This window comes from Gobio gobio (genome assembly GCF_949357685.1).
Source record: "Gobio gobio genome assembly, chromosome: 6".
NCBI classification, from domain to species: Eukaryota; Metazoa; Chordata; class Actinopteri; order Cypriniformes; family Gobionidae; genus Gobio; species Gobio gobio.
Window position 1 is genome coordinate 51,459,371 of NC_137102.1, and position 27,400 is coordinate 51,486,770.

The 27,400-nt window shown below is 37.3% G+C and overlaps 1 protein-coding gene across 4 annotated transcripts in view; it reads right to left on the reverse strand.

Moving 5' to 3' along the window:
- Positions 1-749: 749 nt before the first annotated feature.
- Positions 750-27,400, reverse strand: part of pfkpb (phosphofructokinase, platelet b) — a 44,026-nt gene continuing 17,375 nt past the window's right edge. The window contains exons 8-23 of one of the 4 annotated variants that reach the window (XM_079819985.1): positions 26,411-26,506; positions 25,369-25,461; positions 25,150-25,275; positions 22,979-23,043; positions 22,793-22,862; positions 21,503-21,649; positions 19,213-19,283; positions 19,023-19,110; positions 17,903-18,055; positions 14,389-14,541; positions 9,999-10,163; positions 7,675-7,736; positions 7,482-7,593; positions 7,292-7,391; positions 3,999-4,104; positions 750-1,442 (exon numbers count right to left, since the gene is read on the reverse strand). In XM_079819985.1, the coding sequence (XP_079676111.1) occupies positions 1,295-1,442; positions 3,999-4,104; positions 7,292-7,391; positions 7,482-7,593; positions 7,675-7,736; positions 9,999-10,163; positions 14,389-14,541; positions 17,903-18,055; positions 19,023-19,110; positions 19,213-19,283; positions 21,503-21,649; positions 22,793-22,862; positions 22,979-23,043; positions 25,150-25,275; positions 25,369-25,461; positions 26,411-26,506 (1,755 nt within the window). In that variant the 3' untranslated portion in view covers positions 750-1,294. Of the gene's footprint in view, positions 1,443-3,998; positions 4,105-7,291; positions 7,392-7,481; positions 7,737-9,998; positions 10,164-14,388; positions 14,542-17,902; positions 18,056-19,022; positions 19,111-19,212; positions 19,284-21,502; positions 21,650-22,792; positions 22,863-22,978; positions 23,044-25,149; positions 25,276-25,368; positions 25,462-26,410; positions 26,507-26,579; positions 26,676-27,400 lie in introns of all 4 variants that reach the window. The other 3 variants (XM_079819983.1, XM_079819984.1, XM_079819982.1) reach the window with 3 other exon arrangements.

A 27,400-nucleotide genomic window follows, 5' to 3' on the forward strand; every position in this document is an offset into this window, starting at 1 on the left:
AAATCATTATCCAATTATTATTATTAACCCTCTGGTGCTCTTCGGTAATTATTGACCACAACAGTTTAGGTTTTTTTTTTTTGTTTACATTTTTTACTTCATCAGAACGGTACAACACTTGGTAACAGTACTTGGCACTTGCTACGTGAACACAAAAATAGAAATCATGGACTTGATTCGAAAAAGTTAAATGGTCCTGAAAAAAGTCACACTTTACTGTTCCTGGTCAAAAATGAGCGCATTAGAAATGAATGGAAGATTAATTTCATCTAGTGGAAACATTTGGTACTGCACCCAAACAAAATCTTACAGAAAGCTCTTTTTTTTTTCTTTTTTTTTTAGATATCGACCTCAAATTTGGAGCATAAATTAAGATTTATGGCTTTTAAATTTCTCACAGCTTTAGAGTTTTTTTTCTTCACAGCTCTTATATATATTTTATGTAAAATTTAAAAATAGTATTTTCCATAGTAATAGACTTTATTTTTTAAAATGATGACAGTTTAAATTGAGAAATGTTTAGGTCTACAAGTGGTTAACCGGTAATAAATGGATCATAACTATTCCATAAAAAGTCAATTTAGTACCAAATATTAAAGAATATTATCAAACTGAAATATAGTGTATTGATTTAATTAAAATAATTTTGACCGCCACACGAGCAGCACCAGAGGTTTAAATGCTTTTGTATTTTTTAATATGGTATCTACTGTCTGAACAACTGCTCAAATGAAATGACAAAGCACACATTTTACATTCTAAAGGGAGTTTATTCAGCATCAGAAGCAGATACACACACGTACATCATGACAAACACATTAACACAATATCTGCTTTGGTACAAAGTGTCTACACTAACACACACAGAATAGCAGCTTGGAAGACTTTCAGACTCCATTTCAACTAAAACAAGGTGCAGTTGTGGGATTACGTCACTAAAAGCCAGTGGAGCTGGATCGTTCATTCAGTCAATGAAAATAAGCTCTATTAAAATAAATATAAATATTGAAATCTTGTATATTAACAAAAAAATAAAATACCACTTGGCCCCATTTAAGGGATAATCTAATCATTTGAGCATATGGATTGTCAAACACTGATCTACTATATTGAATGATTTTGTGGCTGTGCCTATGGTCACACTTTAATGTGAACCGCTTTACATGGACTGCATATGATTATGTTATTCAACTCAAGACAGATTACTACAGATCTGCTATGGAATCACAGGTCCTCGCCTTGAATAAATACATTTATACTTGCAAGACAACTAGGGTTTTTACTTGGGCTGGTTTTAAAAAGCAGAGCCGTCTTTAGCTCTCGGGCGGACGATGTGTTCAAGCTGGCCTGAATCGGACACGTCATAGCTGGTTTTGTATTTGGCCAGAATCTTCATGAGTGGACGCAGTCTGAGCCACCACTGCTCTTTTGGGATCCTGTGACTGAAAATAAAGAGTATCGGGTCAAAGGCCAAGTCTGTATCATCATGGAAAAACTTGCTCTTTAATGGGTCAAGACACGAGAAATCAAATTCGCCTTGATCTTTTGACATGCAAAAGGTCTTTGTAGCATTAAAACATCCTGCAAGTTTCAGACTATAAACGTCCTCCCTATAAACAAAGCATATTTAAAATCAAGTTCAAAAATCGGGTTTTATATGGATAATGTTTTCAAAACACTTACCATGACATGACTATAAAAAATCCATGTCATGACCCCTTTTAAAAGAATTAAAGGATTCATTAAAAGAGGAAAACATATTTCCAGGATCTGCATTTTCTCCATATAGTGGACTTAAATTGGGACCAACGGGGTTGAAGGTCCAAATTGCAGCTTTAAAGGGCTCTGCACGATCCTAGCCGAGGAATAAGGGTCTTGTCTTCTGAAATGATCAGTAATTTTCTACAAATAATAACGTATATACTTTTTAAACATAAATGTGATGCACGTCCATGACTTCATGCATTACGTAATCACGTTGTGACCTTTCCAGAGCAGAGCTAGTGCAAGAGGAGCATTTGTGATTCAAAAGTATATACTTTTTTTTTTTCTTCACATGACCGATCGTTTCGCTAGATAAGACCCTTATTCCTCAGCTCAGATCGTGCAGAGCTCTTTGAAACTGCAATTTGGACCTTCAACTCATGTTTGAAGTCAATGTTTTCCTCAAAAACCGTCATTTATTTTCGACTGAAGAAAGACAGACAAGAAATTATCAGGACATTTTTATTCTGGAGTGAACTAATCCTTAACTCTTTCACCGCCATTAACAGGATTTTCCTAGCCTAGAAATCGAGACGCACCCTAGCGACCCACCCAAATCTAATTTGCAGCCAGGGTCGTCTAGCAACTCTCCGTTGGCTTGCGAGCTGGAAAAAACAAAGTCTGGTCAGGCCAATCACATCGTGTATAGAGTCAGTGGGCGGGCTTAACATAATGACGGTGGAGTTGCGGCGGTTCGGCATGCTACTTGTAAACAAAGAAGCTGGGGAACAGCGGTATTTCGAATCGCCTTTGGCCGCGACTCTGGAAGACTTGGAGTTCAGCTTTTCTTTCAGAAAAGAACGGCACTGAAGTCATTCTTCAGCTCCGCTTCACCTTCTTCATTGCTCTGGTTGGTTGTAGCGCTATCCTATTGCATGCAGAGGGAATTTGAAAGACAACCGTTTATCCCGCCCCTCGGTTTGAGCCCTGACAATGGTGAGTTCCCATCTTGATGTGGGTCTGACTTGTCAGGCTAGGATTTTCTAGCAATCCATGTTTTCACTGTTATAAGGTAGGGGGCGCTGTTATGCATCTTATGAAAGAGTATCTCTGAATCTCTGCATCCGAAAACAAGAAGCAGAAACAAGTGATAGAGGAGTGCTTATGCGCATGTAAAATAACGCGATCATCAAACATTATGATGAGCATTATGCCAGCATTAAACGGCCTAACATCACTGAATGAAATGTCAGACCCATGAAGAGATAAAGGACTGTGCAAGCTTTGGGGGTGTTGATGAACTCCAGCTATGTTTTGATCATCGTTCAGAATCAGCTTTTTGTTCAAAATGTTGTTTTTTTGTTGTTGTTTTTTTATGAAACTTGCCCACAATCAAGTGTTGATAAAAAAAAAAAGAATGGAAGAAAGCTAGAATTATTTTTGTTGTTGTTGTTGTTGGTTTAAGAGGCTCTCTTCTTTCTTTTGATATATTGCATGTTCAGATATTCACAAACACAATATTCTGGGGGCCATGAACATTATCGCTGACTGGCAACTGTTTTTAAAAACACTGGAGGGGAAAGAGTTAATGTGTAATCTCAGTGAGTCTGCATGATTCATGGGTTCACAGAGATCATCGCCCCCCAGCAGTGAACCGTTTTCGATGGTGATGACGTAACAAAGCCTTGTTTACTGAAATCACGTGACTTTGGCAGTTTGATACACGCTCCAAACCACTTATTCAAAACAAAAGATTCATAAAGGTTTCGAAGCTTCATGAAGCAGAGTTTCGAAATCAGCGATCACTAGGGCGATGTGAACTGCGTTAACCAGTGTCTGTTTTTCTTCGTCAAATTGAGTTTTTTTGTTGCATTTGCACAGTTTTGACCAGCAGGTGTCACCAGCGTGTGGCGTTTCGAGCGCTTTGAAACAGTGAATCATTTTGTGGAGAAACTGGTTTAAAACAGGCCTAGTTTCTCCTTTCACTACTCTCAAGTCCACCCAGACCATTTATTAAAAATAAGCAGAAGATATTAACATATCATCACCCTATTTACATGTTCATGGCTGTTCAGTATTTAGAAGTCTTAAAGGCACAGTGTCAAACACAGCCTTTTTAATTCTAAAGGTCAGAGAGATAATGTCAAGTAGGACTAAATTATGAACCTTAACATTAAAACTGGACTTCTGAGGAAAAAGTAAAATGCTACAAAACAAGAGTTGCCTTGGAAACCAACATTATGACATTACTAAGATATTAGTATCAGCTTTGTGAAGTGTGTTTGTTGTCTTACACGAAATCAGTCTCATCCTTCAGTTGTACGACGGGCTGGAAAACCAGAGCCCTGCGCCGCATCCCCAACAGACACGCAGAATCCTCTGTGTTCGCAAACACACGGCCTACCGAACACAAAAAAAATGCTATTGCACACAGTCTACAAGCAGTGCAAAAACACCAGTCAAAGTTACAATCATAATAACGTTGCACTTAAAAAAAAACCTCTATATATTTTTGAGATGCAAGTCATTTACCTTCATCTGAGCCAACCGAGGTAAGCAAAAGGCAAAGGGCAAAAGAAAATAACTCAACACTATGACGTTATGAAAATCTATACGGTCAATGCTGAACAATTTTATATTTGTTAGACTTTCGTTCATCTTCAGAATACAAATGAAGATCTTTTTAATGAAATCTGAGAGCTTACTGTCCCTCCGTTGACAGCTACACAACTACCACTTTGACTCTTCAAAAAGTTCATAAAGAGATCGTAAAACTAATCCATATGAACTGAGCGGTTTAGACCAAATTTTCTGAATAGACACAATCGCTTTATATGATGAACAGATTAAATTTTATTGACACAAAAAAAATGCTTGGCAGTTGGCACAAACCTCATTGGCTCTTGCTGAAGCTCAAACGTGTTGCGTAACACGAGAATGAACCTCATTGGTTCTCACATGTCAAGCGAACATACTTGAGCTTCCGTTTAGCAGATCTGATGTGAGTTGATGAATGTTTATGTGAATAAAAGCCTAAATTCAATCTGTTCATGTAAAGCAATCGCATTTTACGATCTCTTTATGACCTTTATGAAGCATCAAAGTGGTAGTTGCGTAGATTGTCAACGGAGGAACAGAAAGCTCTCAGATTTCATTAAAATATCTTCATTTGTGTTTTGAAGATGAACTAAAGTCTTACAGGTGAGTAAAAAAGGTGAGTAAACGATGACAGATTTTTCATTTTAAAGTGAAATATCCCTTTTAACTATATTTGTTAAAATGAACAATGAACAACACTTCTACAACTTTTAATAATCTTAGTTCATTTTAAATATTAAAATGTACTAATATGCTTTTAAGATCGAAATGTGTCTGTTAGCATTAATTAATGCACTGTGAAGTAACATTAACAATTTTATTAAATTATAATAACAAATTTTAATAAATTATGTAAAAATATATAGTTTTTTCTTTGGTCAAACGAGACCATATATTAAAGTGTTACCATATATTATAATATATTACATGATGTATATAATACATTTGTTGTTTATATAAATTGAATACATTGACAATAAAATATATGTAATTTATATATACAATTATGTAAACGATGTATTATTAATAACTGTTTTACTATTATTCTTACTATTAATAATTTGTTTATACAGTGAGGAAAATAAGTATTTGAACACCCTGCTATTTTGCAAGTTCTCCCACTTAGAAATCATGGAGGGGTCTGAAATTGTCATCGTAGGTGCATATCCACTGTGAGAGACATAATCTAAAAAAAAAAAATCAAGAAAATCAATGTGAATATTTGGTACAGTAGCCTTTGTTTGTAATTACAGAGGTCAAACGTTTCCTGTATTTTTTCACCAGGTTTGCACACACTGCAGGAGGGATTTTGGCCCACTCCTCCACACAGATCTTCTCTAGATCAGTCAGGTTTCTGGCCTGTCGCTGAGAAACACGGAGTTTGAGCTCCCTCCAAAGATTCTCTATTGGGTTTAGGTCTGGAGACTGGCTAGGCCACGCCAGAACCTTGATATGCTTCTTACAGAGCCACTCCTTGGTTATCCTGGCTGTGTGCTTCGGGTCATTGACATGTTAGAAGACCCAGCCCCTTCAATGCTCTAACCGAGGGAAGGAGGTTGTTCCCCAAAATCTCGCAGTACATGGCCCCGGTCATCCTCTCCTTAATACAGTGCAGTCGCCCTGTCCCATGTGCAGAAAAACACCCCCAAAGCATGATGCTACCACCCCCATGCTTCACAGTAGGGATGGTGTTCTTGGGATGGTACACATCATTCTTCTTCTTCCAAACACGTTTAGTGGAATTATGACCAAAAAGTTCTATTTTGGTCTCATTTGACCACATGACTTTCTCCCATGACTCCTCTGGATCATCCAAATGGTCATTGGCAAACTTAAGACGAGCCTGGACATGTGCTGGTTTAAGCAGGGGAACCTTCCGTACCATGCATGATTTCAAACCATGACGTCTTAGTGTATTACCAACAGTAACCTTGGAAACGGTGGTCCCAGCTCTTTTCAGGTCATTGACCAGCTCCTCCCGTGTAGTTTTGGGCTAATTTCTCACCTTTCTTAGGATCATTGAGACCCCACGAGGTGAGATCTTGCATGGAGCCCCAGTCCGAGGGAGATTGACAGTCATGTTTAGCTTCTTCCATTTTCTAATGATTGCTCCAACAGTGGACCTTTTTTCACCAAGCTGCTTGGCAACTTCCCCGTAGCCCTTTCCAGCCTTGTGGAGGTGTACAATTTTGTCTCTAGTGTCTTTGGACAGCTCTTTGGTCTTGGCCATGTTAGTAGTTGGATTCTTACTGATTGTACGGGGTGGACAGGTGTCTTTATGCAGCTAACGACCTCAAACAGGTGCATCTAATTTAGGAAAATAAATGGAGTGGAGGTGGACATTTTAAAGGCAGACTAACAGGTCTTTTAGGGTCAGAATTCTAGCTTATAGACAGGTGTTCAAATACGTATTTGCAGCTGTATCATACAAATAAATAGTAAAAAAAATAATATATTGTGATTTCTGGATTTTTTTTTTAGATTATGTCTCTCACAGTGGACACGCACCTACGATGAAAATTTCAGACCCCTCCATGATTTCCAACTGGGAGAACTTGCAAAATAGCAGGGTGTTCAAATACTTATTTTCCTCACTGTATATATATATATATATATATATATATATATATATATATATATATATATATATATATATATATATATATATATATATATATATATATATTTAATACATTAATAAAAAAAAGATACATAAATTACTTTATTAATAGTAAGTATGACAAACACATGGCACTTAATGTAAGTTTGCTAATCAAAATGGCATTATCATCTTAGTTAATCAAGATAAATCTGTATAATTACAACATTTCATAAATGTATCTGGTGCAGAAATGAGATCTGAGACTATCAGCATGTCATTTCCTGCAGCTGTGTTGAATATGCACTTTTCTGTAGCTGCTGTACCAAGGACAGTTTCAGAGTTCACACAATCCCAGACTGCATCTTTACAGGAGAGATTTCTCTTTACCTTCTTTGTAAAACTCTTTGAGCTTCTTGGAGATCCATAGCATGGCTTTAGCAGCGATCTTGGTGCCAAAGTTCCTGTCAAACGGTGAAGGAGCACCACCCTACAGACATCACAAGGTGGCAAATGAACAATATTCTGATCGTGGACACAATGTTTGTTTGTTTGTGTGTGTGTGTGTGTGTGTGTGTACCTGCTGCATGTGTCCCAGGACATTCTTCCTGCAGTCAAAGACTCCTTTGCCCTCTTCAGTGTACAGCTGGTAGATGAAGTCAGTGGTGTAGTTCTCACTGCTGTTCTCATTCCTGTAAAACACACACATACAATCATGATACAGCGGAATTAAATCAGTGTGGTGTGTTAATGCTGTGTGTGCGATATCATACCTGAGCACTAAACCTCTCTGGATACTAGTCTTCATCTTCTCAGTTAAATGTTCGACGTTAGACTGAAAAATAGAGCACTCATAAAATCTCAGCATGACTCTCTCTCTCTCTCTCTCTCTCTCTCTCTCTCTCTCCCTCTCTCTCTCTCTCCCTTTCCTTAAATAGTACACACTGCTAAATATTCTTCCTTGCGCGTGGGACAGAGCAGACAGAGGACAGGGAAGGAGAGTACATGCCTGTGTCTGACAGTAGGGGGCAGACATTTAACCCTCATCCAGTGTTGGGTAAGTTTCTCTAAAAAAAGACATTAATTACTAGAAACTAATTACACCTTCAACAGAGTAATTAGACTACTGTACTAATTATTCGCTCTAAAAAATATTGTATTATTACTACACCGATCAGGCATAACATTATGACCTAATATTGTGTTGGTCCCCATTTTGCTGCCAAAACAGCCCTGACCCATTGAGGCATGGACTCCATTAGACCCCTGAAGGTGTGCTGTGGTATCTGGCACCCAGATGTTAGCAGCCGATCCTTTACGTCCTGTAAATTGCGAGGTGGGGCCTCCATGGATCGGACTTGTTTGTTCAGCACATCCCACAGATGCTCGATTGGATTGAGATCTGGGAAATTTGGGGGCCAAGTCAACACCTCGAACTCAAACCATTCCTGAAGCCTTTTTTCTTTTTGGCAGGGTGCATTATCCTGCTGAAAGAGCCACCAGGGAATACCATTTCCATGAAAGGGTGTACATGGTCTGCAACAATGCTTAGGGAGGTGGTACGTGTCAAAGTAACATCCACATGGATGGCAGGACACAAGGTTTCCCAGCAGAACATTGCCCCAAGCATTACACTGCCTCCACTGGCTTGTCTTCTTCCCATAGTGCATCCTGATGCCATGTGTTCCCCTAGGTAAGTGAGGCACACGCACTCGGCCATCCACGTGATGTAAAAGAAAACGTGATTCATCAGACCAGGCCACCTCCTTCCATTGCTCCGAGGTCCAGTTCTGATGCTCACGTGCCCACTGTTGGCGCTTTCGGCGGAGGACAGGGGTCAGCATGGACACCCTGACTGGTCTGCGGCTATGCAGCCCCATACGCAACAAACTGCGATGCACTGTGTATTCTAACACCTATCAGAACCAGCATTAACTTCTTGAGCAATTTGAGCTACAGTAGCTAGGGTGTTTGATCGGACCACACGGGCCAGCCTTCGCTCCCCACGTGCATCAATGACCCTGTCGCCGGTTCATCACAGTTCCTTTCTTGGACCACTTTTGACAGATATCGACCACTGCAGATCTGGATTATTCACTTCTCCTGTCAGTGGTCATAATGTTATGCCTGATTGGTGTATATTACTTTTTTAATGAAATCCCATATCTACCTCGACCAGTTGAACAATACAAGGATAGACATGAAACTGCTCTTTTAATTTATTCAAATAAATAATATAAAATTGCATAAATCATTCTTAAACTGACCCAAGTATTTAAATGGAGAAGGTTACATTAAAAACACGTTGACATCCATCTACTATTGTTTTATATAGAATTGTTCTAGTCTATACAGTATTTAATGCAATTACACCATAAGTAACTGTAATTAAATTACATAAAAATTAAGAGTAATCCATTGCTTTACTTTTTCAAGGGAAAAGTTATTCAATTACAATAATTAATTATAATGAATAATTAACTAGTTACACCCAACATTGCCCTCATACATCAATAATCATTGGTTTGGCTATTGATACCGAACTATGTTCATAATGCAATACTACCTATCTACTTACTAAATATTAAATACTACAATAAAAATATGTCTGAACTCTTGGCAGTCTGATCAGTCTTTCAAATAATGGGATACAGTATTCCACCCATGTAAGCTCTGTTATATATTGCACATTTCAGACATGTTATCTGGGTATTCTTTGCAAACAATGATATTGTATAGAGAAAAAATACTTTTATTCATCAAGAGTGCATTGAATTTATCAAAAGTGACAGTGATTCCCATATTCATATTCACCATATCTATGACATTTTAATGTACTTTCTTCACAGAATACAATGATACTATCATGGTATATGTCCAAAAATTGTTTTAGAGTCAACATTTTTTTGTTAGTGGTGTTTGCAAATCTAGGTCACAAGCTGAATCTATATAGATGCAGAGCTATATTCAGCAGGACATTCAATCAATCACCATCCATTCCATACAGTTACACTGCATGTGTAACATAGGTCTATCTTTGAAATATTATATTCAGATAATGCACTGCAGTGAATATGGACAGAAGTACGTCTCTCACCTGTAGGTCTCGGATGTCAAACGGCTCTTCATAGATGTAGGCTGCATCCGCTCCGGCCGCCAGCCCCCCCACCGTCGCCAGGTAACCGCAGTAACCGCCCATCGTCTCAATGATGAATACACGACGCTTGGTTCCGCTGGCGGACTGCTTTATACGATCACACGTCTAACACACACATTGTAATGGTTTAAGAATGAAGCATATCCATTACTCATGCACACACACTTCATTAACAGACAGAGTTCAGACGACAGTTCTGACACACATGTAAACTCAGACATACAGGATATTACAGAAACATTCAAGTATAACACACATACTGAAGCATGGTCCAAAATGAACTGGCCATATGGTGGGTCATTTATTTATTTATATATATATTATATTATATATTAAACAGCTCATACATTTTTTCTGTGCATCATTTTTCCTTAAAAATATGTATTTTTGTGCCTATGACAATACATTATTTAGTACTTTATTACAGTTACATTTTTGAATTATTCATGTGACTTCATTTGAAATTATTAAAGGATTAGTTCACTTCAAAATTCAGTCGAAAAGAAATTAAAGCTGCTGTCCGTAACTTTTTTTGTGTGTTCAGGATTTACAACAATTATATAATGAGAATGTACAACATGAATCCATTTTCCAAAGCGTGTTTTTGTCTTACCCTGAATCATTATGCTGCACTAATAATAAGTGTTTATATTGGGACTATTTCAAACCGGTCTGAGGAGCACAGTCCCTGCGTGACTCGCCATAGACATAAACAGAGAGAAGTAGCTCCGGCTGCAATGTTCTTCCGCAAGACGCATGCAGTTCTGTTTATTAACCACTAGAGCGTAAAAAGTTACGAACTGCAGCTTTAAATTTTTTGAGGAAAACATTCCAGGATTTTTCATAGCCTTCCATGGCAACCAAAATGTTGAAGGTCCAAATCAATGCAGTTTCAAAGGGCTTCAGAGGCTCTGCGCGATCCCAGACGAGGAATAGGCTCTTATCGAGCCACACCCTCTGTCATTTAAAAAATAAATAAAAAATTAATATACTTTTTAACCTAAATTGCTCATCTTGCCCTGTTCTGCGATGTGCCAAGGATTGTGCAATCACGTCGCAAAGGTCACGCTAGACTTAGTCAGAAGTACCGCCCCGTGTTTACAAATACTAATACAAACGCTTTTTAGCAAAAAAAAGGTAAAACATCGATGTTGGACGATTTTGAAGATGATGACGTTTACTTGGGGCGGTACTTCTAGTGTGACCGGAAGTGCTTTGAAACTGCATTGATTTGGACCTTCAACATTTTGGTTGCCATGGAAGTCTATGATGGGGAGAAAAATGCTGGAATGTTTTCCTCCAAAAACTTAATTTCTTTTCAACTGAAGAAAGAAAGTCATGAACATCTTGGATGAAATGGGGGTGAGTAAAATATCAGGAAATGTTCATTTTGAAGTGAACTAATCCTTTTTCTAATTCAATTTTCACCATATTTAAAGTTGCATTTACGGCCAACTTTTTACTCAGTTGGCACTTGTTAATTTTGGACCGGTGTGCAAGACATCCCATGCACGAGGCGCAGGCTATTTCACAACAATAGAGAACATGCATGTGGTTCCAGCTCATAAATAAGTGCTTTTTGTGAGGATCCATGTTTGCCATGCAACATGGGAGAATATACACACGTTTCATTTATAAATCTGTTCCTGTAGTGGACAAACACAGTTCGGTATGTTATATAACCACAGATAATGTATCTCATCTGTATCGCAAAAATTGTAAAAGGGCACTAAATCGTTTTTTTCACTTGAAAAATTATATTCTTATAAAATTATTTAGACAAAAAATACCAGGCATAGTCGTAAAATCATAAAGGTGCACATTTACATTTAAATACATTTAAAGTTTTTTTTTATTTTTTATTGTACTTAAAAACAACCATCATATTGCGATCACATAACCAGCTGAATACTATACTCACTTTAGGTGTGTTCGATTTCATGCAGCGCTGCACAGAGTGATCGGCGAGAGTTACCGCTTGCAGTCAGGGCGGAATTGAAAACAGGCACGTCAAGTCGGACACTTTCTGCTTCCCGTAGTGACGCTCGCACAGTGTTTGCCTACTTTATCACAGACGAAGTGGATTAGATGCAATATTTGTCAAATACACAGATGTGTCAGTTTCTGAAGCAGCAGAAACACTTTTCATGTACTGCTTAATGCAGCGCCACCTGTACAATAAAGTTCAACATAAGCCTATACTCTTTAAATACCAATAAAGTGGGTCTATTTTTTTATCAGTGTTATCTTCATATACAAGCACTCTAAAAAATGCTGGGTTAAAAACAACCCAAGTTGGGTTGAAAATGGACAAACCCTGCAATAGTGTTGTTTTAACCCAGGGATTGGGTTCAATTTTTGCTTGAAACAACCCAATCGCTGGGTTAAAACAACCCAATTGCTAAGTGTGATACAATATAACATTATGGTTACATGCAGGGCTTGACATGAACTTTTTTGCTCACCAGCCACTGTGGCTAGTGATTTTCCAAAGTTAGTAGCCACTCATCATTTTCACTGGCCACAATTTTGACATCGATACCATGGGGAAAAACTGCCATATAAATATTTTAATATAATCTCATAATTTGGCAGCAGGTATATTAGGCTGCTGTCACTTTGGCCACATTTACACTGCAGGTCTTGATGTACAATTCCGATTTGGTGACTATGTCCGATTTTTTTGACGACCCGCTTACATCATCTTTTAAAAGCGACCCGTATCCGATATTTGCAGCCCAAGACGTTCCAACCTAGAAAAGGAAGTAAAACGGTGCGATATGCAATGGACGTGTAACCCCTCCTGTTCAAACCGCCCGCTCCAAGCGGGATCTTTAAAGGTCAGCAAAACATTGCTCTCGTAAGGCAGAGAAAAAAGAGGAGAGCCCTTGAAAGCAATTTGTGTCCAGCTGAGTTGACGTCATGTGCCTCCGTCCCTTTTTCAATGACGTATGACTCACATTTACTGGGGAATATCCGATTTGACCGCTTACATGGCAGACGCAAATGCACAGATTTATTACCACATATGAGTGAGGCCTGGATCTGATCTTAGGATATCGGAATTCATGCGTTTTTTTCCTGCTTACATGTTCACATGTCATATCCGATCTGTGCCACATGAGAGGGAAAGATCAGAATTGGGTCACTTGAACCATGCAGTGCAAACGGGACCTTTAAGACCTGATGCACGGATCCATTATACTGTTACACATGCGTTTTCTTTCTCAACTGTTTACGTTCACTAAAAACACAGACTGGGTTTACGTGAATACTCGCCAAGACCGGCGTTTTGAAATTGTTTTGTGTGTACTTGACTGTGTAAGCACAATAAGCAGTGAAAAATAACTTAATTTAGTGCTGAGAGGCAGCTTTATTTGCGCGCACTTTGGGCGCGAGCACAAAATCTGCACGAATGAGTAAAATGATGCGCAATACGCACAATCCCAAGCCAAAATTCAAGGCCTGTAACACCAACAATATTAATCCGGAGCAAATGAAACAAGTGTAACTCGCTGTCGGAGAGATAAGAGCGCGAGAAAGTATTGTATATCTATTCAGTGGGAAGTGTTTCAGATATTTCATATCGATATGTATTGAAAAATAAATATTTTTGACAACACTACATTGCACTTAGTTTATTATTTCAGATGCCTTTTTAAAAGACTACAATTGAAAAATGTTTATTATATATAAAATTCAAAGTGGCTAGTATGAGTGACTGTTACACGCCACTGATGAAATCCACCTGCATTTGGCGGGTTGCCGGGTGTTAATGTCAAGCCCTGGTTACATGAAACGAGTTTTTACTTTTATGAAAAATACTGATTTGTGAGCATTAGCAGAACTGAAGGTGTCAGAATAAACACGAAACACACATCATTGTTGTCATCTGTGAATCCGGTCAATCTGAGCTTGTGCAGTTGCTCTGGAGAAGCTGCTCTTGAATCACTCTTGCAGGATTTTTGATGCTATATGTCCCAGTGACATGGCGTCTGCTCTGTCTGAAGACAAACAAAATTTCTAACCGGCATGCATTGCTTCAAGTCAGACGCCGATCTGTCTGCGCTGCATCGCATGAAGTCGAACACACCTTTTATATTGGTAAACCCCCGATTATTGTAAACTTCCTCTTGGAATAAATTAATCATGTATGCAAAGGGGGACGTTAAACAATGGTAGATGCTGAATCCACACCAGTAGGTGTCAGTATAATCCAAAAATGTTTTTGTTTTTTTTCATTACTTAAAATGACTAAAATAGTTTTATTTCCGCTGTACTAATCCTCATGGTAACATCTGGCATTCCGGGCGAGGATGATGTGTCTTACCTCCACTATGGCATTGAGCGAAGTGTCAGCGCCAATGCTGAAGTCAGTGCCAGATACATTATTACTGATGGTGGCGGGCAGCATGCACATGGGCACACAGAACTCCTCATAACTGCTGCGGGCATCGACCAGCTGAAGCAAACTCTCAAAGGACTGCAGCAGTGCACATGCATTAGGACGATTGCTCACTTACTCTTTTACTAGTGTACACTAAACAGGACATCCTTTCTGATTGTTTTGACGGGGAGAAAGTGTTTCCTGTCTGCTCAAGATGACTAGATCGAAAATATAGTGGACCACCAGATCCTCGTGACGTGGGCATGGCATTGGCTAAATGGTGACTGAGGGAAGTTATTTAGATAGCAGGAAGCCTCACAAGAACCAAACAAAGTGTGATCGACTGCACAACCAGACTAAACAGCAGCACAACCAGACTAAACAGCAGCACAACCAGACTAAACAACAGCACAACCAGACCTTAAACAGCAAGACATAACACACACACGCAGACAGAAACACGCAAGACATCAGGCCAGGCCCAAAACAGCATGCAGTTAGTTTCACTTCCATTTGAACAACTTCACTTCTATGGACAGCATTATGTGACATGAATTTCAACTGTGTGCCAAAAACCCAGCTAACAAAGAATGTTCTCAGAACTAACGCTCTGACATTCTTCCAGGAACGTTAAAAGAATGTTTGTTCAAAGTCTGGTCTTTAATAATGTTCTCAAAACGTTAGCACAAAAGCGTATACATCATTCATGGAATGTTTTTTTTTTTTCTGAAACGTTTTAGTTGGATGTTGGTCTAACATTTTTTAAATGTTACTACTTGTTTCAGAATGTGCGGAGAACGTTTAAAAGTAATGTTTGAAGAATGATAAAATGTAATGGTTCCTTACCATTGGCTTAGTTCACCCAAAAATGAAAATAAGCCCATGATTTATTCACCCTCAAGTAATCCTAGGTATATATGACATTCTTCTTTCAGACAAATACAATTAAATGGGAGTTATATTTAAAAAGTCCTGGCTAATCCAAGCATTGTAATGGCAGTGAATTGTTGCCTCGTTTATGAAGTCCATTAAATTGCATATATCCATCATATAACTGCTCCACATGGCTCCGGGGGGAGGGGGGGGGGGGTATATGAGGGGGGTTAATAAAGGTCGTCTGAAGCGAAGTGGCGCATTTGTGTAAGAAAAATATCCATAACTCCATAGACTAAAATAAGGAACTTCCGGTGGAAAGCTGTACGCAGTTCGACTTACAGCAAAAGAGTAACCCCCTGACACGATGTATAGGAGCATTGCAAGCTTTGGCGCCTCTCGCGGATAGGAATGGGCAACAAACTCAAGCCCCTCTTCTTTTATATTGAAATCCTCCGCCATTTCTCAATCCACCGGAAGTTAGTTATTTTAGTCTATAAAGTTTTAAATATGGATATTTTGACACTTGGCATTTTTAAAGCATTTTTAAAGCTTGGATTAGCCAGGACTTTTTTAAAATGTATCTGATTTTATTCGTTTGAAAGAAGAATGCCATATACTCCTAGGATGACATGAGTAAATCATGGGCTAGTTTTCATTTTTGGGTGAACTAACCCTTTAAATTTTAATGAATGAGAAATATTTAATTAATCCGTTAAGCATGTAATTATTTTTTGCTGTTGAAACACAAAATAAAATGTTATTCCACAACATTAATAGGAAATAAATTAAAGTTGAATAAAGTTTCATTAATATTAATGAAACATTGTGTTTGGTTTTATTTGTTAGTGATGTTATTCACTTTGTCAAATGCTTTTGAACTCAATTTCTAATAGTTAGTCCCAGGACGTTAATTCATGTGTTCATTTGTTTAGAAGTATTTATTTATGGGAAACAGCAGAACTGAGCTAAAAGGTACAAGATGAATAAGTATATTAATCTTAATCCCACAGTGAGTGCATATAAAACATATCTTTTTAAATGAAACGGAATAGAAAACTTTCAGATCATGTTTGGCAGCTCATACATTATAATCAAACATAAAATGCAAAAAATGTTGCATTGAAGATCTCAGTATGATGCTTTGTTGGGCCAGGCCTGCAATATAAACCCACACAAAAGGTGCAAACACACAGTTATACAGTCAGATGCAGGACTGGTTGACAGGTTGTGCTGTGTGACCACATGCGATCGTCTCTAGACACGCTGATTCAGTCAGACCGCAGTGACCACCAACCTCAGCCCATCATCACACACAGCGATATCCCACCCGAACAAATGCAGCTCTATTTCAAGCCACAAAACAAAGCTCTACCCAGAGAGCACCGTAAGCATGTCTACACACACTTCGATTTCAGTCGTACTAAAGTAATTTGATACTTTTTGTCATGTACAGCGTGAAATTAAACTACACAGTAAAAAAATTGTTGTGATTATAATTATTGAAGTACGTTTTACAATTAAATACGAATTCAGTATTTGTACGTCAAAATTTCATGGTTAATTCAATATGTTACTTGCAGATACTCTATCATTATTTGTGAAATTTACAAGCAATTTCGGCTCTGAAAGGCAGAGGTGATGCACAAAATGTATTTAACCCTTCCAATATTATATCAAGGCCATAAGTAATAATAGTAATAATCTTTTGGTAACACTTTATTTTACAGTGTCATTGTTACATATGTTACTTGTACTTACAATAGTAATAAATAACAATTTACTAATATTAAATTATGCATAATTTTATGCAACGAACTAACCCTCCACCTAACCCTAACCCTATAGTAAATATATAATACATATATAATTACACTGTAACAATGACACCTTAAAATAAAGTGTAAGGATCGTTAATCAGTTTGTACTATTTGCAAATAGTATTTTTCTTTTAAAATGTGCACACATTAACTCTTATGCCAAATATAGTATGTCTTAAAGGCCTCTGTTAAAGGTTAAGTTCACCCAAGCCTCCATAGACAGTTGCGTAACTACCACTTTGAAGCTTCAAAAAGTTAATAAAGAGATTATAAAACTAATCCATATGAATTGAGCGGTTTAGTCCAAAGTTCCTTGAAGAGACTTGATCGCTTTATATAATGAACAAATTTAATTTAGGCTTTTATTCACATTTAAACATTGATTACCTAATAAACACCCTGTTAAATGTAGCTTGTAAACTAAAAAACATAACTTGTAGCTTAAAAACATAGCTTTACCTCACCTTAATGCATAGAAACCTCATTCCACCAAATATAGCTCTATCACACTATCATTATGCACTGCATAAGGTCTACATTTGCACAAGGTCTAAAATTATCGAGGCTGACTGCCGATATCCACAAAATGTAATTTAACCTTCAAGTATTTTGAGTATGTCCTGTGTGTTTCCTGACAGGGAGGTTGGTAATCATCAGCCCTGACCTTTCAGCATATCTTACTGACAGTGCACTTGACAAACAGATATACAATCACCCCACACACACACACTCTCTCTCTCTGACACGAGTGTGTGACGTCTTACGTCCGTGATGGCGTTGAGGGCCGTGTCTGCCCCGATGCTCAGGTCTGAGCCGGGGATATTGTTGGACACAGTGGCCGGGACCATCACCATGGGAACACAAAGCTCTGTGTGTTTGGAACGAGCTGCTTGCAGCTCCATCAAGCCCAAATATGCCTGCGGTCAGAGCAAGAACTTATGGGTCACTGGCTAGAATTATGGGAAATATTAAGAAGGGGAAGAGAGCCATGCCCACTTTGATTACGAGGGTAAAAATAAGTATTTATGTAGAAGTTTTAAAGTATGATTGTAAAATGACAGATGAAACACAAAACAATTGAAACTCTTACTTTTTTTTTTGGTATGATATTATAAAGACCAGGAAAAAAAGACATAACGTGTCATCATAATAATGAAGAGACTTTATGCAAAAATACTGTATGTGATCAGATTGCCGTGAGTAAATGTTTCATAGGAATTTTAAATTATACTGTAGTGAACTGTAGTGTATGATGTAATGATTTTAATTATTATACTATTAAATATGTATTGTTAAAATAATAAAATATCAAAACAAACAAATGTCGTGCCTCAATTATTAAGTTAAATGTTATTTTGTTACAAACTAATGAATATATGGTATCAATAAAAACACTGTAAAATACTGTTTTTCACCTGTAAATAACAATTTGTTTTAAATACTATAAAACAGTAATATGATATCCTTTAAAGGGAATTATGAGAAACGCTGTTGAAAGTAAATCGGACCAAGCACCAAAACACATGTGTAGCCAATCAGCAGGGCGTTGTCCACTCATTAGGGGGGAGGGGCATGTGTTGCAGTGTTTGTGAATTTGGGGGTGGGGCTATCAAGATAGGGGTGTGATCCTTTTGGGTAGGGGCGTGTTTGTTTTGGTGATTTCAAATATCAACAGTGATTCTCAGAAAGGGCTTACTGCACCTTTAATACAAAAAAGAGACACAATGGCAAATGATGAATAATGAATGGCATTGGGGGAAGGAGAAATTTGTTTTCAGTAGAAACTTCAAAATAATAGAATTAAAATGTTTATTTTACTTATTAATACACAGCAAAATATGTACAAAAATGTAGCCAAATACTGTAAAATATTACATTACATACCTCAAATCCTCCAATAAGCAGTAAAGCATTGATGTTGTGAATCCTCATTTGTTCTGCAATTTTATCAATGTGTTTTGCTGGGAGAGTTCTGAAAAAGATATTTCAGGATATTAGAAAGCATCTAATTCAGTGCATAAAGGCGTATCAATGCCTTTTTATTGACAATGGGCCCTTAGGAATATAATCTTACCTTTTTGTGCCTAGCAGGGACCCGCCCTGGCCTGTCCAGCCCCCAACATCACCCCACTTGATTTCTTTTATCTGCAGAACAAATCCCAAGTTAATATGGGATCATTGACCTTTGCTTGAGTTTTAAATCTTTTATCTTTTTTTAAACTGTGCTATGCTGAAAAGGATTATGATCACTGATACTCAATACTGTAATCAAGTTTAATATGTTGTTTTTCTTTCTCATAATATACATCCGAGATATAAAGCATTCATTTCCTACACAAAGAAACCTTGTGAAACCACTTCCAATCACATTTAAGGGGCAAAAAAAGAAAGAAAAGTCCTTAAACTTGCATTTAAATGGAATTTTAATTGAAAACACGCACGCAGCATTAGCACCTTTCCTCTGAATGAGGTAAGCAGTATAGAGTGGATCTGAAATGCTACACTAGGTTAAATGTGGCACAGCGCTCAATGCAGCAGAGGATTGTGGGAAGGATTAATGGGCTTACTGTAATCATGACTGTTTATCTCATTTGGCAAGGGACGGAGTCACATGCAATCTATATGCAGTCTCACAGTGTTTTATAGACTGGGCAGCCAACAGATGCTTTGCCAAATGAATAGGTCAAAATATCATGCAATTTCCACAACATCTTAAATCATGCATTGTATTTGATTACAATGAACATTAAACAATTTGCTGGGCTCATCTGTCTTGCAACGGCTAATTTAAAGCGGTGGGTGGGTGGAAATTGGCGGTTGGTGATTGGCACAAATATTGATTCAGTATCAATTCATATAGCCTACTGTACATATAGGAAAAAATAAGTTTGCCTTTTCAGCACTATTTTAAACTTTTCTTGAGCTAAATGATATGTGCTTGCATTCATTAATATTCACTTGTGTGTGCTTATATAAGTATCATTAAAAAATCTTAGGATGTAAGTTATTAACGTTTTAAAATTTCACATTTAAAGAAATCTAGTGTTTGATCATGACTAAATATGTATTCAAATGCAAAACCTAAAAATAATTAATCAGTTATGATCTGCAATACTTTTTTGAGCAACTATATACATGTATATTTATTAAAGAGCCATACAGACACCTATAGTGGGTAAACCATGGCATTACAAATTACATTTTATTATTTTTCCAGCCACAAAATGACTCTAATTTGCCTCTTTGTATTGGAATTCTCTATTATAACCTTAATTACACTAATTGTAATATAAATAAGAAAAATATTAGAAGAAAAATATTTTAATTCATTATGGATCATAATTATTGCACAAATAGTAGGCCTATTTAGTACCAAAAGATCTCCTCAAAATATTCAATAAATATTATTAAACTAAAATATAGAACATTTATTTAATTGAAAAAGAGTTAAGGTGTATGGTCACATTTGACCATCAATGAGTATGAATGTGACCAATTAGTAAGGAATACCTGAGGGCTAAATACAAGAAAAACATTAACATTAATGTTAACAATGTTGCATCTCCATCACTCTCCATAATAAAATGATACTGTAAATGGTTGACGTAATAATCAATGGACACTATGCTGTATTGTTTACCAAAAAATGTTGCAAATACCTGTAGCCTATAGTGAAACTATCGTCTATCCATTCAAATGCATTGCCAGCGCGGGTTTGTGTGGAACTATTGAGAGCTCCGTGAACCACGTGACCGCGCGCACCGCCGGGAGATGAGAGCATGTCGCACCTCTGTTTTTCGTATTAAAACGTTAAACATTTTAAAAGCTTAGACTTTGTTTCATGCAGGTTTGGCCATTTGAGAGCGAGAGACGCGCGTGAGTGACAGAGAGAGAGCAGGGAAAGGAAATGCAGCTCGCTGCGTGTTTTAAACATGGTTTTAAATAGCGTAAAAAAAAAAAAAAAAAAAAGAAGAAGAACGACGCGCAATATGTGGCGGATGGTGTTGATTCTGTGGCGCACCGCCACGAATTAGTCTATGTGTGGGAAACACTGATGCAGTTCTGTTTATTACCCGCTAGACCGCAAAAAATTACGGACTGCAGCTTTAACAAAATACACACACTATATTTGAACACTTTTTGTATAATTTGACAAAATGAAATTACAGCTTGATTGGAAATCACGCACAATAAATGATAGTGATGATGATAATAATAATATATTATCTTTACCAATACTTAAGTAACTTTGTGAATGGAAAAATTTAAAATTGAAAGTCTGGCTCCACAACATAAAAAAAAAGTGTCCATATTTAAATAAACACCCGTTATACATAAAGGTCTGTTAGTTTACGTTGCGTTACCTGTCCCTTATAGAAGCCCTCGAATCCGTCACTAACAGCAAACATAGTGTGACCTTCTGTGATCCCGACCCTGATGGCAGACCGCACGGCTGCATTCATGCCAGCTGCAGGAGCGCCCACATTCAATACGGCTACATTAAATGTACTCTAGTGAAGAGAAAAGAGCATCACGCACCATAAACATAATGAAACACAAAACCATTTAAATGAAAGGTTTAATTAACCAATAAGAAGTCAGGCCTGCTTCTCAAAATGAGTGAGGTGAGCTCAACGTATCTGCTCCCTGCCATTACACAGACCGCATAAGACATGCAGATATGTTTGTAGAACAATACAGTCAATAATCTAACCTGATACAAAACTGATACAAACAGACTTTGGTCTGTGGTCTCCTAATTTAAACCTTCTTCACGTTTAGGATATAATGATCTGTTTTTATTGTCTATGCTAGTACATACAAATCTTTTCTATAGAGTTTGTTAAGTTATCAGTGGAAGCCTCATGTCAATGTGATTTCAACTGACCGAGATGACAGTTTCCCTAAACTCTCAAACAACTAATACACTGTTGTTCTAAAGTTTGGGGTCAGTTAGTTTTGTCTTTTTAGGAGAAATTAACACTTTTATTCAGCAAGGATGCATTAAATTGATCAAAAGTGACAGGAACGACATTTTAGCGACAAATTATTAGCATTTCCATTAAAATGGTTCTTTTGAAGCTTATATAACAACAAAGAATATTTAAATTGCATGTTTCAACACTGATAATAATAATAAATGTTGGATCATGTGACACTGATGACTAGAGTAATGATGCTGAAAAAAATTCAGCTTTGCCATCACAAGAATACATTACATTTTAAATTATATTCAGATAGAGAATTGTATTTATTTAATAAAGAAATAAATAATTCCCAAACTATTACGGTTTTACTGTATTTTACTGCATGATCAAATAAATGCAGCCTTGATGAGCATAAGAGATCATAATTACCCCAAATTTTTGAACAGTGGTATATTTTCATATAAATAAATAAATCAAAAGCTTGTGGAAAACATAAATAGTAATGTTCAGAAACCTAATCAGGGGACAAAGCACTGAATATTCTATATTCTATTCTATATTCCATGTACAGTACATACATGACAATGGCCTTCCTACGTTCCATCCTCATCCCCACAAAAGAAAATAAATAAACATGTTGAGCCGTCAGTGTCACAGAAAGTGGCTAAATCAGACCAAACATGCTGTGCAAAATATACATTATGTCTTGTTCGCATTATGACTTACATTTGGAAGTTCAGTATCAATTTTGTGGTGAGACAGGAGTTTATAGGTATTCAGGTTGTTTTCAAAACTCCTAAAATACAAAAAAAGGAGAAAAAAAGGTTCTAAAAGCCAATCAGACATTTCCTGTTGTGATTACAGAGCAGATGTCAACGCACTGTTGACTTTTTTTTTGATGTTTGTGTTTACCTGCCACGCAGTTTTACGGCATCTTCAAATCTCATTTCATCCATGGCCTTCTGGACCTCCTGCGTCTGCAGTATGAAAAACATTCAAACTGTCAACTCCCAAACAGAGCATCAAACTACTTAGCAAATACTCTATTGATTGAACTAAACTGAGATTCAGGATTGGCTGTTAATACTGTTAATATGGACCACGCTGTCTGTATGCAGCAATAAAGTAAAACATTGCAATTTTATTTTATTTCAAAGAATAAAATCTAACCTCTTTTGTGATACAGATGTTGAAAGAGGACAGGAAACAGGAAGTTGAGCACGTCGTGCACTAACCGCTAGACCAAAGCTCCCAGATTTAATAAACTTTACCATAAACTTTAGGGGCACTATCATACACCCGCAATGCGACAGCAGGCCGCAAGTGTTTTTTGCTTGTTTCAGCCCGACGCAGTTATCATTTTCACATCCAGCGCCACGCTGTTTAAATAGCCACTTGCGCCAATCTGTTCGCCCATGGGCGTGCTGGTCTGAAACGAGGTGTGTTCAGGCGCATTGTTGGCGCGTTGCTATTTTGAGGCAACTGAAAACGTCAATAACGTCTAAAGTCAATAGCGCTGTATTTTTTGTGTTATTTATTTTATTGCGTTAGTAATATGCACCTATAGGCGGGCGCACAATGCACGTGCACTCAGCTTATTACACACACAGGGACGTGCAGCAGCACACAAACATTTTTAAATATGAAAAATAGAAGGATTCCTCTCTAGAGAAGCGTTCAGTCTTTCCGAATTCCGCCATGTAAATAGTGTATCCTCCATGGCACGAGCGCAACTGGCTTTTAAAGGGAATGGGAGATGAGACTCTGATTGGTTTACTGCATGTTACGCCCAAAACACACCCATGACTCATTAAAGGACTAGTTCACCTCAAAATGAAAATATAATATATAATATGCGTTTTTTTTTTTTTTTTAAATATATTATTATTATTATTTTTATTCTCTTTTTTTGGGGGGGGTTTGCATGTTTGTTTGGATGTATATGTGTTATTTGTGAAGCACCATGTGAGCCTAACTTTAATTGCCCCAAGGGGATAAATAAAGCTCTAAAGTAAAAGTAAAAATGTCCTGATAATTTACTCACCGCAATGCCATCCAAGATGTCCATGTCTTTCTTTCTTCAGTGGAAAAGTTTTTTAAGGAAAACATTTCAGGATTTTTTTCCACACAATGGACTTCAATTGCAACCAAAATGTTGAACGTCCACATCAATTCAGTTTCAAAGGGCTTTGAAGTGCTTCAAGATGGTACTGCGTGATCCCAGATGAGGAATAGGATCTTATCTAGCGAAACGATCGGTCATTTTCTAAAATAAATTCAAATGTATATACTTTTTAACCACAATTGATCGTCTTGTGCTGGTTTGCAACGAGCCAGGCATTGCGTAGCGTACGTTGAAAAGGTCACGCCGAACATGGGCGGAAGTACCACCCCATTGTTTAAAAGTGTGGAAAAGGAGGATCGTATGCTGAATGACATATTTATTATTTAATGTATCATTGATTTACCTGTTTTGTTAAAAAAGCGTTTGTATTAGTCTCAAAATTAGTATTAGTCGTGACCTTTTCAACGTAAGTTAAGTAATGCCTGGCTCGTTGCAGACCAGCACAAGACGACCAATTGTGGTTGAAAACTATATACATTTGATTTTTTTTTAGAAAATGGCAGATCGTTTCGCTAGATAAGACCCTATTCCTCAGCTGGGATCGCGCAGTACCATTTTAAAGCACTTCAAAGCCCTTTGAAACTGCATTGATGTGGACGTTCAACATTTTGGTTGCAATTGAAGTCCATTGTGTAGAGAAAAATCCTGAAATGTTTTCCTTAAAAAACTTCATTTCTTTTCCACTGAAGAAAGAAAGACATGGACATGTTGGATGGCATTGGGGTGAGTAAATTATCAGGAAATTTTCATTTTGAGGTGAACTAATCCTTTAAGTGACTAGGTACAAACCTTTTGGACCATACGCCTGGTACGCTGGCCATTTTTTCCGTCGTTAAACTAGCAAAAGTGTAAACGCCTTAAGTGCACCTTGTGCCGTGCGCTTTAGACCATGTGCTCAGATCGTTAAAATAGGGCCGAAAAACCCAAAAGTCTGTCATTAGTTGAGTTACTTTCTCACCATCTGAACGCACTCCATCAGAGGCACCCTGACAGCCTGGTTCCCACACAGAGACACCACACACGCTGGAGTACCAGGGGACGCTTCTAAAAGGGCCAACACGGCTTCCACTCCCATACGACTGGCCTACGGAGAGATAGAGAACTAAAGAGAGTGAATACAACATGTTAAAGTGTGTTTTGTCTAATTCAATAAAATACAGTCAGTACAGGACCATACCAGAATGCGGTCAAAGGCAGAGGGTGTTCCTCCTCTCTGGACGTGACCCAGAATGGTGACCCGCGTGTCAAACCCCAAACAGCGCACAACCAGCTGCAGTAGAGAGTCAACACAGTCTTCACTTCAACTGAAATACAGATGTTTCTCAAACACATCCAGCAATATCATAAACTAAAATGTTTAAAATGTCTACTGTTCAAATGATTTTTTTATGTTTTTTGAAACAAATCTCTTATGATCACCATTTAGTGGATCAAAAATACATAAAAACAGTAATATTGTGAAATATTATTGCAATTTAAAATAACTGTTTTCTGACTTAATATTTTTTTAAATGTAATTTATTCCTGTGTTGCAAAGCTGAATTTTCAGCATCATTACTCCAGGCTTCAGTGTCATGTGATCCTTCAGAAATCATTCTAATATGCTGATTTGCTGAAACATTTCTTAATAGTATCAATGTTGTGATGATGCATAATATTTTTGTGGAAACTAATATATTTTTTAGAATTCTTTGAGGATTACAAAGTTCAATAGAACAGCAAAATAGTCACTTTTGATCAATTTAATGCATCCTTGTTCGATAAAAACATTCATTTATTTGAAAAAATCTTTTGAACAGTAGTTTTGTTGGATTTATTATTAATTATAACTTGGAAACCAAGCTCAAAAATACAGCATGCATGCAAAAAGCAATATTTCTGAAGGAGTGTTTCTAAAGGCAAGCACAGCAAACATAACCACAGACATGCATGTTGTAAGAGAAATGTGTGTGACTTAAAGGCTTAAAAGTAAATGACACACTGATGACAACTGTTACAATCAGTGTACTAAATGAAGGGAAGTATCACATGGAAACGCACACAATTGATACTTCCACAAGAGCTCAAATCCAAAACATGCATTTATTATTACTTCAGTAACAAAGTTAGGACATAGAAAGTAAAATATCTGAAGTACTTAGTTTACTAAGTGTAAGAGAAGGAAAGCAGTGATTTATAGGCTCATTAGCATGAATGGGCTGTAGCTGTGCATTACTCACGTCCTTTATAAGGTCTGTGGTTATGGGCTTGTTGTTTTGGTCTATTGCACCTTCAGCTACTATGATGATATTAAGCCGTTTCTTATCAGCACGATTCTACAAGGGAAGAAAAGCAAGCACACACGCATCCATACATACACACTGGTGAGAACAGGGAGCAGAAACTCACCTCTTTCACTGCATTAGAGCTGATGGGGTTTCCATGTCTGTCTGTGGCTCCCTCGGCCACTATGATTATATTAAGACGAGAACCTCGCAAACGGCTCTGCAGGACAAACACTGCAGGACTGAAACAAGCTGTGTGTGTGTGCATTGGCATGTATGGATGATTGAGTTGTGTGAATGTGTTCATATGTATGTGCATGGCTGCTTGGGGAAACTGTAGCAATCTAAACCACAAGCTATTTTTAGCACTAGTACTATCAAGTTATTCTTTAGGGAAAAGCGGCTTGCTACACTACAAGCTACTAAACGAAAAAAAAAATAGCTAAGTACATTGAAGCTATTAAGTCATCTAAATATCAGATTATATGATTCAGTTAAAAAGAGATGCATTTTTTCTGGCACAAAAACAATAGATCAATTAGTGGCAGCATCTAAACGAATTCTAAACGAATAAGAAAACACTCATTTATTTATTACATACAGTCTTTCATTAATGTTTCTTCTTTCTACAAAAAGATGATGTAAAACAATGCAAGAGTTCCAGGAACACAAATGAGTGATGATTCAATGGATATAGTGAATACATTTTTTTGAACTAGCTCATTAAAATAAAATAAGACATTTAAAAATGTATGTACTTGTCACATGTTTGTCTGTCTGTCTTTGTTGTGTTTTGATTCAGTCACATGTTCCTTTGTTCATTTTCCCGCCACTCCTGTGTTTCCTTGGTTACCCTCAATGTTAGTTCTGTTCAACTGTGTCTCATAAGTTCTCTGTTTGCCATGTGTGTAAATGCCCTGAATTTCAGTCTGTTCTTTGTCTTGC